A 14,808-nucleotide genomic window follows, 5' to 3' on the forward strand; every position below is an offset into this window, starting at 1 on the left:
TTTAAAAATATCTCTGGGCCTACAGAGATGATAGAATGAACAATGATGCACACATGCACATTACTAAAATGCAACTTTAGCACAGGAACTACAATGAAAATCAAACCTCCTGTGTGCATGTATGCATGTATATATGCATGTACACATACACACTCACAAATGCACACACACATATACATTCTCCAAAAGACCCTCAAGACAAACAACAGTTGTTACTACTGAGGAAGGGAGAATTGGAAGCTAAGACAAAAGGGAGCCAAAAGTAAGAGTGAAAATTTATACTTTTTAACTTCTTAAATTTTTGTGTGTACATAGTAGGTACACATGCTTATGGAGTACATAGATGTTTTGATAAAAGCATGCAATGTGAAATAACCACATCATGGAGAATGCGGTATCCATGCTGTATTTTTTAATTTTTATATTTTTTATTTCTGAATGATGCTAGTGAAGTAGCTTGTAAAAAAGTTATATAAAATATCAATAAATAACATCCACGCCTCATTTCATTAAAATATTTTTAAGATTTCAGATAGCTATGCTCAAATATTTGAATCTTGCACACATATTCTATTTTACAACAGTTTTGTTATAAAAATTAACTGAAGGCTAATATTTCTTTTTTTTTTTTTTTGAGACGGAGTTTCGCTGTTGTTACCCAGGCTGGAGTGCAATGGCGTGATCTCAGCTCACCGCAACCTCTGCCTCCTGGGTTCAGGCAATTCTCCTGCCTCGGCCTCCTGAGTAGCTGGGATTACAGGCACACGCCACCATGCCCAGCTAATTTTTTGTATTTTTAGTAGAGACGGGGTTTCACCATGTTTACCGGGATGGTCTCGATCTCTTGACCTCGTGATCCACCCGCCTCGGCCTCCCAAAGTGCTGGGATTACAGGCTGAGCCACCACGCCCGGCCTCATTTTTATGAGTTATTCATAAATTAGAAAACAGATTATATACATATATGCCTAGTAAGCAAACATGGGAAGAGATCAGTTTTGTTCATTCAAGATGCTTTACACTGAAACCATTTGGTAACTACAAACAGCTGGAACACAGGAACTATTATTATACAGGGAATTTCTGTAAAAATGTAATAATAATGAAGCCTATAAAGTCAAGAAACAATGTTTCACCTTCCTTTTGATTATTCTTTTTGTTTGTTTGTGACAGGGTCTTGCACTGTTGCCCAGACGGGAGTGCAGTGACGCAATCTCTGCTCACTGTGACCTCCACCTCCTGGGCTCAAGCAATCCTCCTACATCAGCCTCCAGAGTACCTGGGATGACAAGTGAACGTGACCGTGCCCAGCTAATTTTTGCATTTTTAGTAGAGACAGGGTCTTGCTATGCTGCCCAGGTTGGTCTCAAACTCCTGAGCTCAAGCAATCCTCCTGCCTCAGCCTCTCAAAATGCTGGAATTACAAGTGTGAGCCACCGTGCTTGACCCTTTTAATTACTTTTTCTAAGCTCTTACAGAGAACACACTTTCACAGAGCTGAACATCACTGGCAAAGGTGAGCAATTGCGCCAAATCTCATTGTGCCAAATTTCCTTCACTGGTAAAATGACTCTTAGAGAATCAGATGACAGAAGAATGAGCTTCTAACATTTCTTGAATGTCTTCACTGCCTAATAATGACTTAATTCCCTAAGTAGTTTTCCCATCCACTTAAAATTTTAAGGCTAATGAAACATGGAAATGTGTGACCTTGACTGTACTCACACTTTCCTCTAGGGTTCCATGACCTTGACCCTATTCTCTTTTTATTGAATCTAGGATTGTCCCTGGGATCAATGAGCATATATGGTCCAAATAAGCATACTTCATAAAAGCCCCGCACTGCCACAAAAGGAGCTGGTCCCACAGGCAAAAGTTCATTCAATGTAAGGGAAGGAAGCCTCGTAAAAGTGAAAGCTAAGTTTGAGATGGGAACATAAAAGAGCAACACCTGCACCTTCTGCCTCCTATCACATCAGCTTCAAGAACCTTCGACCACTGCTCCTTCTCATTACCAAGTTCCTTCTTCCATTCCTCACCCTACCCACAGCACATGCACACAGCCTCAACACCACACACACACGCACACACACACACAAACACACACACACACATACACACAGGAATTCACCACACTGCCTTTTAGAAAAAGGCATGAGAAGAGCAAATAAAAGTAGAAAATCCACTGTCTTTTTTACTGGAAGAACTAAAGTACAGAGTCCTGTACAATCACCATCACTGAAAGTGAGGTGAGAGGGAACCCAGAAAGAAGAGAGTCACAGAGAAGGGCAAAAACTGACAAACTCTGGGAAAGACGGGAATCGATTTCCAGAGTTACTACATTATTAAATAACATTTGAATGTCTAGTTTCCAACAACAACAACAAAAATCACAAGGCACACAAAGAAACAGAATATGGTCCATTCAAAAGAACAAAAAAATATATAAACCAACAGAAACCATCTCTGTGATACCAAATGGCAGACTTGCTAGACAAGGACTTTAAAATCACTATCTTAAAGATGCTAAAAGAATTAAAGAAAGATGAATGTATGAAGAACATGGAAATATCAATGAAGAAACAGAAAACTTAGAAGGAAATAACAAAAATTATTGGGCTAAAAATATAACTGAAATGAAAAACTCACTAGAGTGATTCAAAGGCAGGCTTGAGCAGGCAGAAGACAGAATTCATGAACCTGAAGATGGGAAAACTGAAATAATTGAATATGAGGAACAGAAAGAAAAAGGACTAAAGAAAAGTGAACAGACCTTAATGGACCTGGGGACACCATCAAGTGGACCAACCTATGCACTGCAGAAGTTCAAGAAGGAGAAGACACCAAAAAACGGGTAGAGAGATTATCCAAAGACATAATGGCTAAAAACTTTCCAAATTTGATTTAAAAAGAATGAATATAAACATCCAAGAAACTCCACAAATTCCAAGTAGGAGGAACTTAGACCCATACCAAGACACATAATAAAATTGCAAGGCCAGGTACAGTGACTCACGTCTGTAATCCCAGCACTTTGGGAGGCCAAGGCAGGCGGATCACCTGAGGTAGAGGGTTTGAGACCAGCCTGACCAACATGGAGAAACCCTGTCTCTACAAAAAATACAAAATTATTCGGGCATGGTGGTACATCCCTGTAATCCCAGCTACTTGGGAGGCTGAGGCAGGAGAACCACTTAAAGCCAGGAAGTGGAGGTTGCAGTGAGCCTAGATCATGCCATTGCACTCCAGCCTGGGCCACAAGAGCAAAACTCTGTCTCAAAAAAAAAAAAGAAAAGAAAAAAAAAATTTACAGAAAGACAAAGACTCTTCAAAGAATCACAAGAGAAGCAACTCATCACATACAATGGATTGTTAAAAATTTCAAACAAGAATCCTAAATCCAGCAAAACCGTCCTTCAAAAGCAAAGGAGAAACTCAGACATTCCCAGACAAGCAAAAACTGAGGAAGTTTATTACCACTAGACCTGCCCTATAAAGAATACTAAAAGGATTCCTGCTGGTTGAAATGAAAGGACATTAGCTAGTACCTAAAGCCACAGGAAAAAAACAAATTTACATCACTAAAGATAATAAACAAACAATTATAAAAGCCAGTGTTATTTTGTTAGTTTACAATTCCAGTTTTTGTATTCTATAGGATTTATGAGACTAATAAATTTGTGAAATTTTTTTTTGAGACATAGTCTCACACTGTCACCTGGGCTGGAGTGCAGTGGACAATCTTGGCTCACTGCAACCTCCACTCCCAGGTTCAAGTGATTCTCCTGCCTCAGCCTCCTAAGTACCTGGGATTACAGGGCCCATCACTCAGCCGCAGCTAATTTTTGTATTTTTAGTGGAGACAGGTTTTCTTCATGTTGGACAGGCTGGTCTCAAATTCCTGACCTCGTGATTTGCCCACCTTGGCCTCCCAAAGTGATAGGGTTACAGGCGTGAGCCACCTCGCCTGTCTTAAAAATTATTATTAGTTTAAAAGCTAGTAGTAGACCAGGTGCAGTGGCTCATGCCTGTGTTCCTGCAAGGCCGAGGCAGGAGGACTGCTTGAGCCCAGGAATTCAAGATCAGCCCTGGCAACATAGTGAGACTCTAACTCTACAAAAAATGTAAAAAATACCCAATCGTGGTGGTGCGCACCTCTAGTCCCAGCTACTTGAGAGGCTGAGGTGGGAGGAATGCTTGAGCCTGGAAGGTCAAGGCTGTATTATGCCATGGTCATGCCACTGCACTCCAGTCTGGGCAAGGTACCAAGACCCCATCTCAAAATAAAAAATGAAAATAAAAAAGGTATTTTTATAAAAATAGCTTTTAACTCCACATTTTGTTTTCTACATTATTTTAGAGATTAATGCATAAAAATTATTAGTTTATGTTTCCAGACACACAATGTATAAAGATGTAGTTTTATAACATCAATAACTGAAAGTGGGTTACATATACATAACAAGCAGCAAAATGACCAAAGTCTTTCCTTATCAGTGATTACTTTAAATGTAAATGGATTAAATTCTTCACTCAAAAGGCAGAGATTGGCAGAATGGATTTTAAAAAATATGCTTTCGAATACATGAGTTCACACATGAAAAAGTAACAGAAAAAATTAGCTAACTATATTTCTGTTGTTTCATTCTCTGTCCATTTGTGTAAGGAATGACATGAACTATAGATATAATTTAAATGGAACACTCATTTCTGAAACATTCACTTTAGATCTAGAGATACGAATAGGTTGAAAGTAAAAGGATGAAAATAGGTATTCCAAAGCAAATAGTTCCAAAAGAGAGCAGGGGTGGCTATAAATAAACCAGTCATAAAAAGACTATATAATTTCACTTACATAAGGTACCTGGAATAGTCAAATTTACAGTGACAGAAAGCAAAATGGCAGTTCCCATTACTGTGAGGAGAAGGAATCAGGATTTATTGATTAATGGGTAAAAAGTTTATTTTGGAATATAAAAAGAGATTTGGAGATGAATAGTGATGATGGTTACACAACAATATGAATGTACTTAATGCCACTAAATTGCACAGGCAAAAATCTTTAAGATGGTAAATTTTATGTTATTAAATATATATTAGTTTTTAAAAAAGAAATTAAATGCAGAAAAGACAACTTCACAATCATAGTTGAAGATTTTTAACACCCTTCTTTCAGCAACTGACAGAACAAGACACAGGTTAATCAGAGACACAAAAGATGTGAATAACACTTTCAAACACTTTGACATAATTAATATGTATAGATACTCCCAATGACTGCAGATGCACATTCTTTTCAAGTGCACATGGTACATTCACCAAGATAGACCATATGTTGGTCATAAAACAAGTCTCAGTAAATTTATAAAGACTGAGATCATATGCCCTCTGTCCACAACGGAACTAAACTAAAAATTAATATTTAGAAAAACTATAAATATCTAGAATTAAACAGCATGCATCTAAGTAATACATGTATCAAAGAATAAATTGCAAAGTAAATTAAAAAATATTTCAAATTAAATAAGAAGAAGAATATCAAAATTTGTGGCCTGCAGCTACTTAAAGAGCAATTTGGAGCATCATATGCTTATGGCAGAAAAGTCTAAAATCAATGATCTAAGCTTCCATCTTAAGAAGTCAGCAAATGAAGAACAAAGTAAACCCAAAGTAAGTCAGAGGAAGGAAATAATAAAGAACAGAAACCAATGAAATAGAAAACAAACAATTGAGAAAAGTAACAAAGCTAAAAGCTGGTTATTTGAAAAGATGAACAAAATTGATCAACTCCTAGCTAGGCTGATCAGTTTTTTTTAAAAAATAGAGAAAATAAATTAATTACCAATATTAGGCTGCAAAAGGAGTAGTCACTATAGATTCCTTAGATGTTAGAGGGATAACAGCAACTTTAAGCCCCCAAATTTGACAACTTAATGACATGGACAAGCTAAAATTTGTCAGAAATTAACAGAAATCAAAACAACTCCATAATTATAAATAGAGGTTTTAATATCTCTCTGAAAATGTTCAGAAAACAGAAGGACAATACATTCCACAACTTTTCTTAGAAGATTTGCATACCCCTAATTCCAAAACTGGACAAAGGCAATAAACAAAAAGAAAATTTGCAGACTCATTAGTTATAAATTTAGACAAAAAAGTAAAATCCCCCTCCTACCCTTGAGAACTACAAATTTACTTAACATTCTATAAAACAAGTTGATTTTGCAGATGAACAAGCAGAAGCATTAAGGTTTTACAAAATCATCAGAGAAGCCCAGAATTAAAATACAAATCCTAGTGTGATCTCTTACTAACTGTGCAACTTTGGTCAAGAGATTTAACCCCTCTAAGCCTCAATTTCTTCACCTACAAATGCGGATAACAGTACCTGCCTCATAAAATTCCTATATTACTTTGAATTCAAAATAGAGAAGTGTAAAGTATTTCTATTTGCCATAGGACCATCCCATTGCAACTGTGAAGGTTGTGCACAACCTAGGTAAACAGCATCTTCTTAAACTGAGCAGTACACAACCTACTCAGCGGTACGTGGAGGCTTTGCTGGGTGCTTAAAAATTTTTAACAGCAAAAAAAGCTAAAATATTATATAATAGGAAAAAAGATATTTGGTCAGGAAATATGACTTCATGGGCCTATAAAACTATGAAACAGTAGTATGTTATTTTAGCCATGTTATTACCCTTTTCTAAGCCACCATCTGTTTATCTATAATATTTTACAACATTCTTAGATTTTCAAAGCTCTCAAAATATTTAATACAAAGGTTATGCTTGAAGTTTCCAGGGGAAACCCAGTAATAAACTACATGTCCTATGTCAAGGTTACTTTCCTAAAACTACATTGACAGACAAGATGATAGCCACGTTCCTTATTTAGCATTATAAAAGAAAAAAAATATATGAATGGCAAGATTAAACAAGACGTAGTGTTTGTTTCCTCATTATTTTCACATATGAACTTCATGGCTCCTTCCTTACCTGATTTGTGTTTCAAATTTGTGGTCACCCCATCAAATTCAGATTTATCAATTTCCCATGCGAGAGGTAGCTTGCCCAGGCTGTTGGATAAGTGTTCCAAGCTATTTTCTTCATTGTAGATGATTTCCGATGTACTCGTCGGGATACCAATGTATCTTGATGAATTATTTCCAGAAGATAAAGAAGTACTATCAGGGAGGCAAGAAGAGCGGGATGGATTTGGAGTTTTATAGATTGAGGTTGCCTGGTTGAGAAAGGCATAGTCCGAACAGATGGCATAAATTTTTTCCCGAGTATGAGTCACTGGACAACTCCATGGATAATGACCATCTCCTTTGGGACCCAAGGGTGCTCCTGAGGCACTTGTGCAGAAAGATTTTACAGCACCTTGTAGACTCTCATCAGGTGACTTTCTTTCAGATTTGTGCTCACCATTTCCAGAATCATTTGACCTTTCTGTTTCTGCAACGTTAGGCATTGAATGCAGTGTAAAAGTTTCTATTACTAGAAAAAAGTTGCAACTCTTTCTGTTTCTTGAAAAACAACTTTCACAATTGTTTACAGCATGCTATAAAAGCTGGAGAGCTGCAAAGTGAGCTCCTAATAGGAAGGAAAAAGAATGATCAACAATCCACCAGATATACAAACAGCACTTAAAAAATAGCTATTTTATGCATACATATGCTTTCATTCTATATTAATTTTACAACTACAATATGACTAGAGTCATGATCACTGACTATCTTATTTTTTAAATTAGTCTAAAATAATGCATGAGAATAATTAAAAAGCAAGTAGCCCAATTTTTTAAAATGGGCAAAGTATCAGAATAGTGACTTCTCCAAAATCGTATAGAAATTGCCAGTAAGGGTAGACACAGTGGCTCACACCTGTAATCCAGCACTTTGGAAGGCCAAGGCAGGTGAATCACTTGGGGTCAGGAGTTCGAGATCAGCCTGGCCAACATGAAGAAACCCCATCTCTACTAAAAATACAAAAATTAGCCAGGTGTGGTGAGACATGAGTCCCCGCTACCACTACTCAGGAGGCTGAGACATGAGAATCACTTGAACTTGGGAGGTGGAGGTTGCAGTAAGCCAAGCAAGACTCTGTCCCAAACAAAACAAAACAAAACAAAACAAAACAAAACAACAGAAACAGAAAAGAAAAGAAATGGTCAATAAGCACATGAAAAGATACTCGGTATCATTAGCCATCATGGAAATACAAATCAAAACCATAGTAAGATAATACCCTACACATACTAGAATGGCTATAATCAAAAAAATAAGAACAAGTTTTGGTGAGGATGTATGTGAAGAAATCATAACCCTCATACACCACTAGTAGAAATGTAAAACGGTCCAGTTGTTTTGGAAAACAGTTCTTCCAAAAATTAAACAGTTACCATATGGTTCAGCAATTTCATTCCTAGGTATATATCCATGACAGATGAAAATACATCTCCTCACAAATGTTAATAGCAGCATTATTCATAAGAGCTAAAAATTGGAAACAACCCAAATGTCCACCAATTGATGAATGTATAAATAAAATGTGGTATATCCATACAATGGAATATCATTTGGCAATAAAAAGAAATGAAGTACTGACCCATGCTACAACATGGATGTACCCTGAAAACATTACACTGAGTAAAAGAAGATAGTCACAAAGGACCAGATAGTATATGATTCTATTTATATAACATGTCAAAAATAGGAAAATTTATGAAGACAGAAAGTCTCCATGAAAGTCTTCGTGGTTGCCTAGGACTTGGGGTTTGGGGGCGATGGAGTTTCTTTTTATAATAATGATAATATTCTATAAATGATTGTGGCAATGAACACACAACTTTGTAAATACACTAAAGGCCAATGAATTATATAACTTAATGGGTAAATTATATGGTGTGTGAATTATATCTTTATGGATATAAAGATGTCTAAAAAATAATGTATTAGCAAGTTTTTTAAGTCCACGGGCATAAAGGATACATGATGAATAACAGTCACAGATTTAAATCAACAAAAGAATACAAAAAGTAAATTTTTCAAAGATTCATCACCTGACAAGAAAACGGATCCAATAAAGGTGTCAGTAACTTCTGATCAGTTTCAGGAAAAACTGAATTTCAAGTCTAAACTGATTCCTTTGGGGAAGAAAACAGAAAGCTTAAATCACAACTGAGGGCATGGAAGGAAGCTGAAGACTTATATCTTGGTGAATTGAACCATCCCAGGATACACAGCAGACAACCTCAAGAAGGCGCCTGGGCAAAGTATATGGATTTCTTAGGGCTCCAGCAACAGAGCATCAGTCAAGAGAGTCAAGCCACCCTGAGTGATGAGTTGAACTTTTACCAGTTAATATCTCTGCCTATTTGCTTACTTAAAAAATTAGAAATAAAAATAACTGTCGTAAGTTATCCTGATCAGTGAGGAAAAACTAGCAAAGATACTGCATGGCTTTAACAGCATTTAAGGAAACAGAGTTCCATGTTAGGACTCCACATGTGCTAGGCAAAAATTCCATTTTCTTTACTTTTAAAGCATGCTTTTTATCTATTCAAACCTTCAGTTTTTAGGCTGGGCACAGTGTCTCATTCCTGTAATCCCAGCACTTTGGGAGGCTGAGGTGGGTGGGTCATTTGAGATCAGGAATTCAAGACTAGCCTGGCCAACATGGTGGAATCCTGTCTCAACTGAATATGAAATGACTGAAAATACAAAAATTAACCAGGCAGTAGCGACGCATGTAATCCCAGCTACTCGGGAGGCTGAGGCAGGAGAATTGCTTGAGCCTGGAAGGCAGAGGTTGCAGTGAGCTGAGATTGTGTCACTACACTTCAGCATGGACGACCCGCACTCCATCCTGTCTCAAAAAAAAAAAAAAGAAAAGAAAAAGAAAAAAGAAAAAAACCTTCAGCTTTTAAATAATTTGTGCAGAGTTTATAGTTGTTTGCAGGAGGGTCAGTTGGACAGGAACATTACCACAAAAGGTGAAACCTCCCATGGTTTAACTTTGAAAACTTTCACTTTGTTTCGGTAAAAAAAAAAAATTTGGAGTAGGTGTAACGGGTCATTAGGTAGAAGCACTGATGCTTTCTCCATATTCATCTGGTGGTGCAATGTTGATGGTAGAGGGCAGCTCAGTACCTGGCGCTGTTCAGACCAAACTCTTGTCTTTTGGGAGAGAGAGTTGCTCTGACTCTTAGCAGATGTCCTAACAGCATTTTCTACTTCTCATCTATGATCTTCATGCCTTTCTCTACGTCAGTGTGGTAGAAAGACAGGTAGGTATTTGTGGTGTTGGGACATGGGGGTGGGCTGTCCGAGGTGAGGAATGAAAGAGCATATGGTCATGGTGAGAGGCAATAGGCAAAGGTTATTGGAGTGAGTTTGGTGGGGAAACAGATGTTCCAGGCACTGCCCCTTTTATATCCTCATCTCAGACTTAGCTTCTACTTTTCCAGGTCTTCCTTCCTCACACTGAATGGAATTTTGCCTGTGGGACCAGCTCTCCATGTGACAATGTAGGAATTATCTTATCTTATTTTAGAGTCCCCTCTGTCATGCAGCCTGGATCTCAGCTCACTGCAAACTCTGCCTTCTGGGTTCAAGAGATTACCCCGCCTCAGCCTCCAGAGTAGCCGGAATTACAGGCAGGTGCCACACAGCTGGCTAATTTTTATATTTTTAGTAGAGATGGGGTTTCACCATGTTGGCCAGACTGGTCTGGAACTCCTGACCTCAGGTAATCTGCATGCCTTGGCCTCCCTTAGTGTTGGGATTATAGGTGTGGGCCACCAGCAGGCAGGGATTTTAAAAGTATGCTCATTTGGAACACATAAAGGAGAATAATTTCTTTTTTAAAAAAAGAAACAGGGCCTTGCTATGTTGCCCAGGCTGGTCTTCACCTCTTGGCCTCAAGCAATCCTCCCACCTCAGCCTCCCAAAGTGCTGGCATTACATGCACAAGCCACCATACCCAGCCATGGAGAATATTCTTATCAGAAACATAGGCAAAGGGAAATTACTGCATTTGAGCACCAAAGTTGGGGTTAAGTTTCCTGGAAGCTAAATTAAGAACATAGCACTCGATTAATAAAAAGTGTAACAGTGTGGGCCAGGCACAGTGGCTCATACCTGTAATCTGTATGCTTTGGGAGGCTGAGGTAAAAGAATTGCTTGAGGCCACGAGTTCGAGGCTGTAGTGAGCTGCACTCCAGCCTGGGAAACGAAGCAAGACTCCGTCCCAGAAAAAAAAAAAAAAAAAGGAAAGAAAGAGAAAAAAGTAACAGTCTGGTTTTTTGTGTTTTGGGTTTGTTTGGTTTTAAATAATGGTCACTGAACAAGAATGATCTCTTTGGTGGAAGTTGTAGCAAAAAAAAAAAAAAAGTGAAGATCATCAACATAAAGATGCATTTTATATTGACTGTCACTAAAATCCAAGGACATGAAACATTCTCATTGGAAATGATGTTTAGGTAAATTTCTCTTTGAAAATTGCATCATATTCTTAGATTTCGTAAGTAAAACATTATAAAAAAAATGCAAAGTACCAAAGGGTATTCCAGGAAAATGGAAATTACCCAAATCCCACGACCCAAACACTACTAGTATTTAGTTTCTTTCCACAGTCTCAGGTCTATTCTTTCACTACAGTGAGAACTCCAAGAGGCCAAGAGGGCTTCTATTATTGCATCCTCAGTACTTTGCTCAGATTCTAGCTTTCTTAAAGTAAACTAACCACGATTTATTACTGATAACAGAATCATTAAAGACATCAATGACTGTATTATAACTATAGCCTCAGGAAGTACTGAGATACAGAGAGGCAGTTTGTCCCTCCACTTAATAGGCTGCAGCCCTCACTGTTTGACCCATCTTGTATCTCCTTTTGTTTGTATATTTATAAACCATTCCCAGTGAGTTGACACTTCTAATCTGACCTGTGCATAGATACTAGAAAATAAAGTTTGCTACATATATATATATGATCACAGAACTCCCCTGCCTGAAAGCCTCTGCTCTTAGAACATAAGTCCAGCCGGGCCCGCTGGCTCAAGCCTGTAATCCCAGCACTTTGGGAGGCCGAGGCGAGTGGATCACAAGGTCAAGAGATCGAGACCATCCTGACCCCGTCTCTACTAAAAATACAAAAAAAAAATTAGCTGGGCATCGTGGCACATGCCTGTAATCCCAGCTACTCAGGAGGCTGAGGCAGGAGAATTGCCTGAACCCAGGAGACGGAGGTTGCGGTGAGCCCAGATCGCACCATTACACTCCAGCCTGGGCAACAAGAGTGAAACTCTGTCTCAAAAAAAAAAAAAAAAAAAAAAAGAACATAAGGCCAACCCTGATGGTCCCTAGATCTATCTGGTTAGCTCCATTTCATTCCTTTCCCCCTGCCTCCCAAGCTCCACATTACTTTTTGGTTCTCCGCACGCTGTCTCCCTTACTTAGTTAATTCCCATTCATCTTTCCAATGTCAGCTCAAATGTCACTTTCTGGGGGAAACTTTCTTGGCTTCTCAAACTAGGCCAGGTCACCCGGTACAGACTGCAGTACCTTCCTCGCACAGATCTTACCAGGTGGCGATTTTACACTCCCATTTGTGCTTATGTCTTTACATGATTAGATTATTGTATCCCCAGGGCCTAGCATTTGTAGACGTCTCATTCAACAGATAATTTTTAAGTGCTTGCAGCATGCCAGGCATTACTATAGGCCCTCATTCTGATTGATTTAGGTTCCCTCTTCCAGGCAAGTGAGGTGTTGCTATATTAAGATTTACTACTAAGCCGGCCTGGTGGCTCATGCCTGTAATCCCAGCACTTTGGGAGGCCGAGGCAGGTGGATTACCTCAGGTGAGGAGTTTGAGATCAGCCTGGACAACATGGTGAGACCCTGTTTCTATCAAAACAAAAACAAAAACAAAAACAAAAAACAAAAAACAAAGTTAGCCCAGGCCTGGTAGCGCATGCCTGTATGCCCAACGACTCAGGAGGCAAGGCTGGAGAATCGCTTGAACTCGAAAGGCAGAGGTTGCAGTGAGCTGAGATTGCGCCATTGGACTCCAGCCTGGCCGATAAGAGCAAAACTCCATTAATAAATAAAATAAAATAAAATAAAGATTTACTACTAAGAATGACTGGAGGACCTGCCATAAGCAATAGAAACATGGTTTGCTCCTACGTAAAGCAAAATTTTATAAAATAGCATGCTTTAAAAGCACCGCCAGTCACGACTGTTCAAAGTCACTGAACGAAGTGTTCTGTAAAATAAACATCCATTGTAAAGCCAATATTCATCGCCTAGATTAGAGTCTTTTCAGGTTACATTTTGTCTATATACTTAGGTATCAAGTTTATGAGAGAACCAAACATCTCTAAAAATCTCTCCAGCAAAGCCTATTGATATGACAAAATACCCTGATAGATATTCTGTACAGAAGGCAAGTGAGACGCAGGGGCACTCGGGTGACCCCGTAAGGGTCGAATGTGCAGCGGAAGGTGAGACCAGACACGCGTAGCCCCCGGCCGAACTAACGCCACTCTTCCAACCTGGTGTCCTCCCGCGCCCTCCAGGCCCCTTCCTCCCCTTCAGACCTGCAGGTCCCCAGAGCCAAGGCGCCCGCCTGCCAAAGGATACCGGGAGTCCTCCGCGCCCGGCGCCGGCCTCCAGCCCGCGCTCCGCCGCGCTCCGGGGTAGGCCGGGAGCGTTCCCACCGCCGTCCTCTACCAAGCTCGGCTGAGCTCGGAGGCCGCCGGGATGGAGGCGACGATCGCGCAGGCCGGGCCACGCCGCGCAGAGCCAGTGCGCGCAGAGGCGGCGCAGGCGGAGAGGAAGGAGCGCGGCTGCGCCCCCTGCCCGTAGCCACCGCGGCCCGCGCCCCCGCGCGTGTCCCGGGGACCCGGAGTCCCCAGCCCGCAGCGCCCGAGGGCCGCCGAGGCCTCCTCGCCTCTCTCCAGCCTCCTCCTTCCCTTGCCGGCCGGAAGACGAGGCTCTCCGCTAGGGGGAGCGCGCCGAGGCCCCGGGTGACCCCCTCGACTCTGCCTGCCCCGGAGCCGGGGGACGCTCTCGGTGTTAAAGGGGTCCCGCGGGCAGTGGCTGCATCCGGGCTAAGAGCTGGGGCTCCGATTCGAGTGTTTGAGTAAAAGAGTCGATATCATTAATCATGACAATTGCACAAAAGAAAATAGGAAAGAAACCCCCGGCCCCGGCGCCCGACCAGGTCCGCCTTGGCTCGGAGCCACCGGCCCTTCTGGGTTTTCGGGGCAGCTGGCAAGAGGGAACCTGGCAGAGGAGGCGGCTGCGGGTCCGACTGAGCGGACCAGGGCGGCGCGCCCGTAACACCTGGCGGCGGCCAGGGTCCGGGTGCGGGCGTGCAGGGGAAGGCGACAGCCGCCGCGCGCTGGTTCCCGGACCCTGCCCAGCGTGGCGCGGAGACCGATGGCCTCACAGGGGTCACCGGTATTCGCACGACACCTCCTGATCGAGCTTTGTTCACCAGAGGGCTAGGCCCTTCTCTCCCTGGCGCTTCTCTTCCCTCTGCAACCCAGCTCTTCCCCCTACTCCTTCCCGGGAGAGCGGGTACCCATGCAGTGGCCTCCATCCGGATGCCACGGGGCTCCGGAGAGGCGATGACCCCTGGCAACCCAGGCTGGTATCGAATTAAATAAAATGTTTGAACGCCCAGCTGGCTGCGCGTAGAGTGGCAGCAGGCCGGGCCAGCGGCGCTCAGGTGCCCAGCGGAGGGTCAGGCACTCAAGGCGCGCAGCTGGCCGCCACCTCGGCCCCTGC

The 14,808-nt window shown here is 41.3% G+C and overlaps 1 protein-coding gene across 5 annotated transcripts in view; it reads right to left on the reverse strand.

The window, feature by feature from the left end:
• BIVM (basic, immunoglobulin-like variable motif containing) overlaps positions 1–14,808 on the reverse strand; it is a 36,897-nt gene that overhangs the window by 21,679 nt on the left and 410 nt on the right. For 2 of the 5 annotated variants that reach the window (XM_074387458.1, XM_074387459.1), the window contains exons 2-4: positions 9,069–9,152; positions 7,891–8,109; positions 7,001–7,600 (exon numbers count right to left, since the gene is read on the reverse strand). In XM_074387458.1, coding sequence (XP_074243559.1) covers positions 7,001–7,478 — 478 coding nt within the window. In that variant the 5' untranslated portion in view covers positions 7,479–7,600; positions 7,891–8,109; positions 9,069–9,152. Of the gene's footprint in view, positions 1–7,000; positions 7,601–7,890; positions 8,110–9,068; positions 9,153–13,613; positions 14,785–14,808 lie in introns of those variants that run through there. The other 3 variants (XM_074387460.1, XM_074387457.1, XM_074387456.1) reach the window with 3 other exon arrangements.

Source organism: Saimiri boliviensis, chromosome 16 (assembly GCF_048565385.1).
Source record: "Saimiri boliviensis isolate mSaiBol1 chromosome 16, mSaiBol1.pri, whole genome shotgun sequence".
Classification (NCBI taxonomy): domain Eukaryota; kingdom Metazoa; phylum Chordata; class Mammalia; order Primates; family Cebidae; genus Saimiri; species Saimiri boliviensis.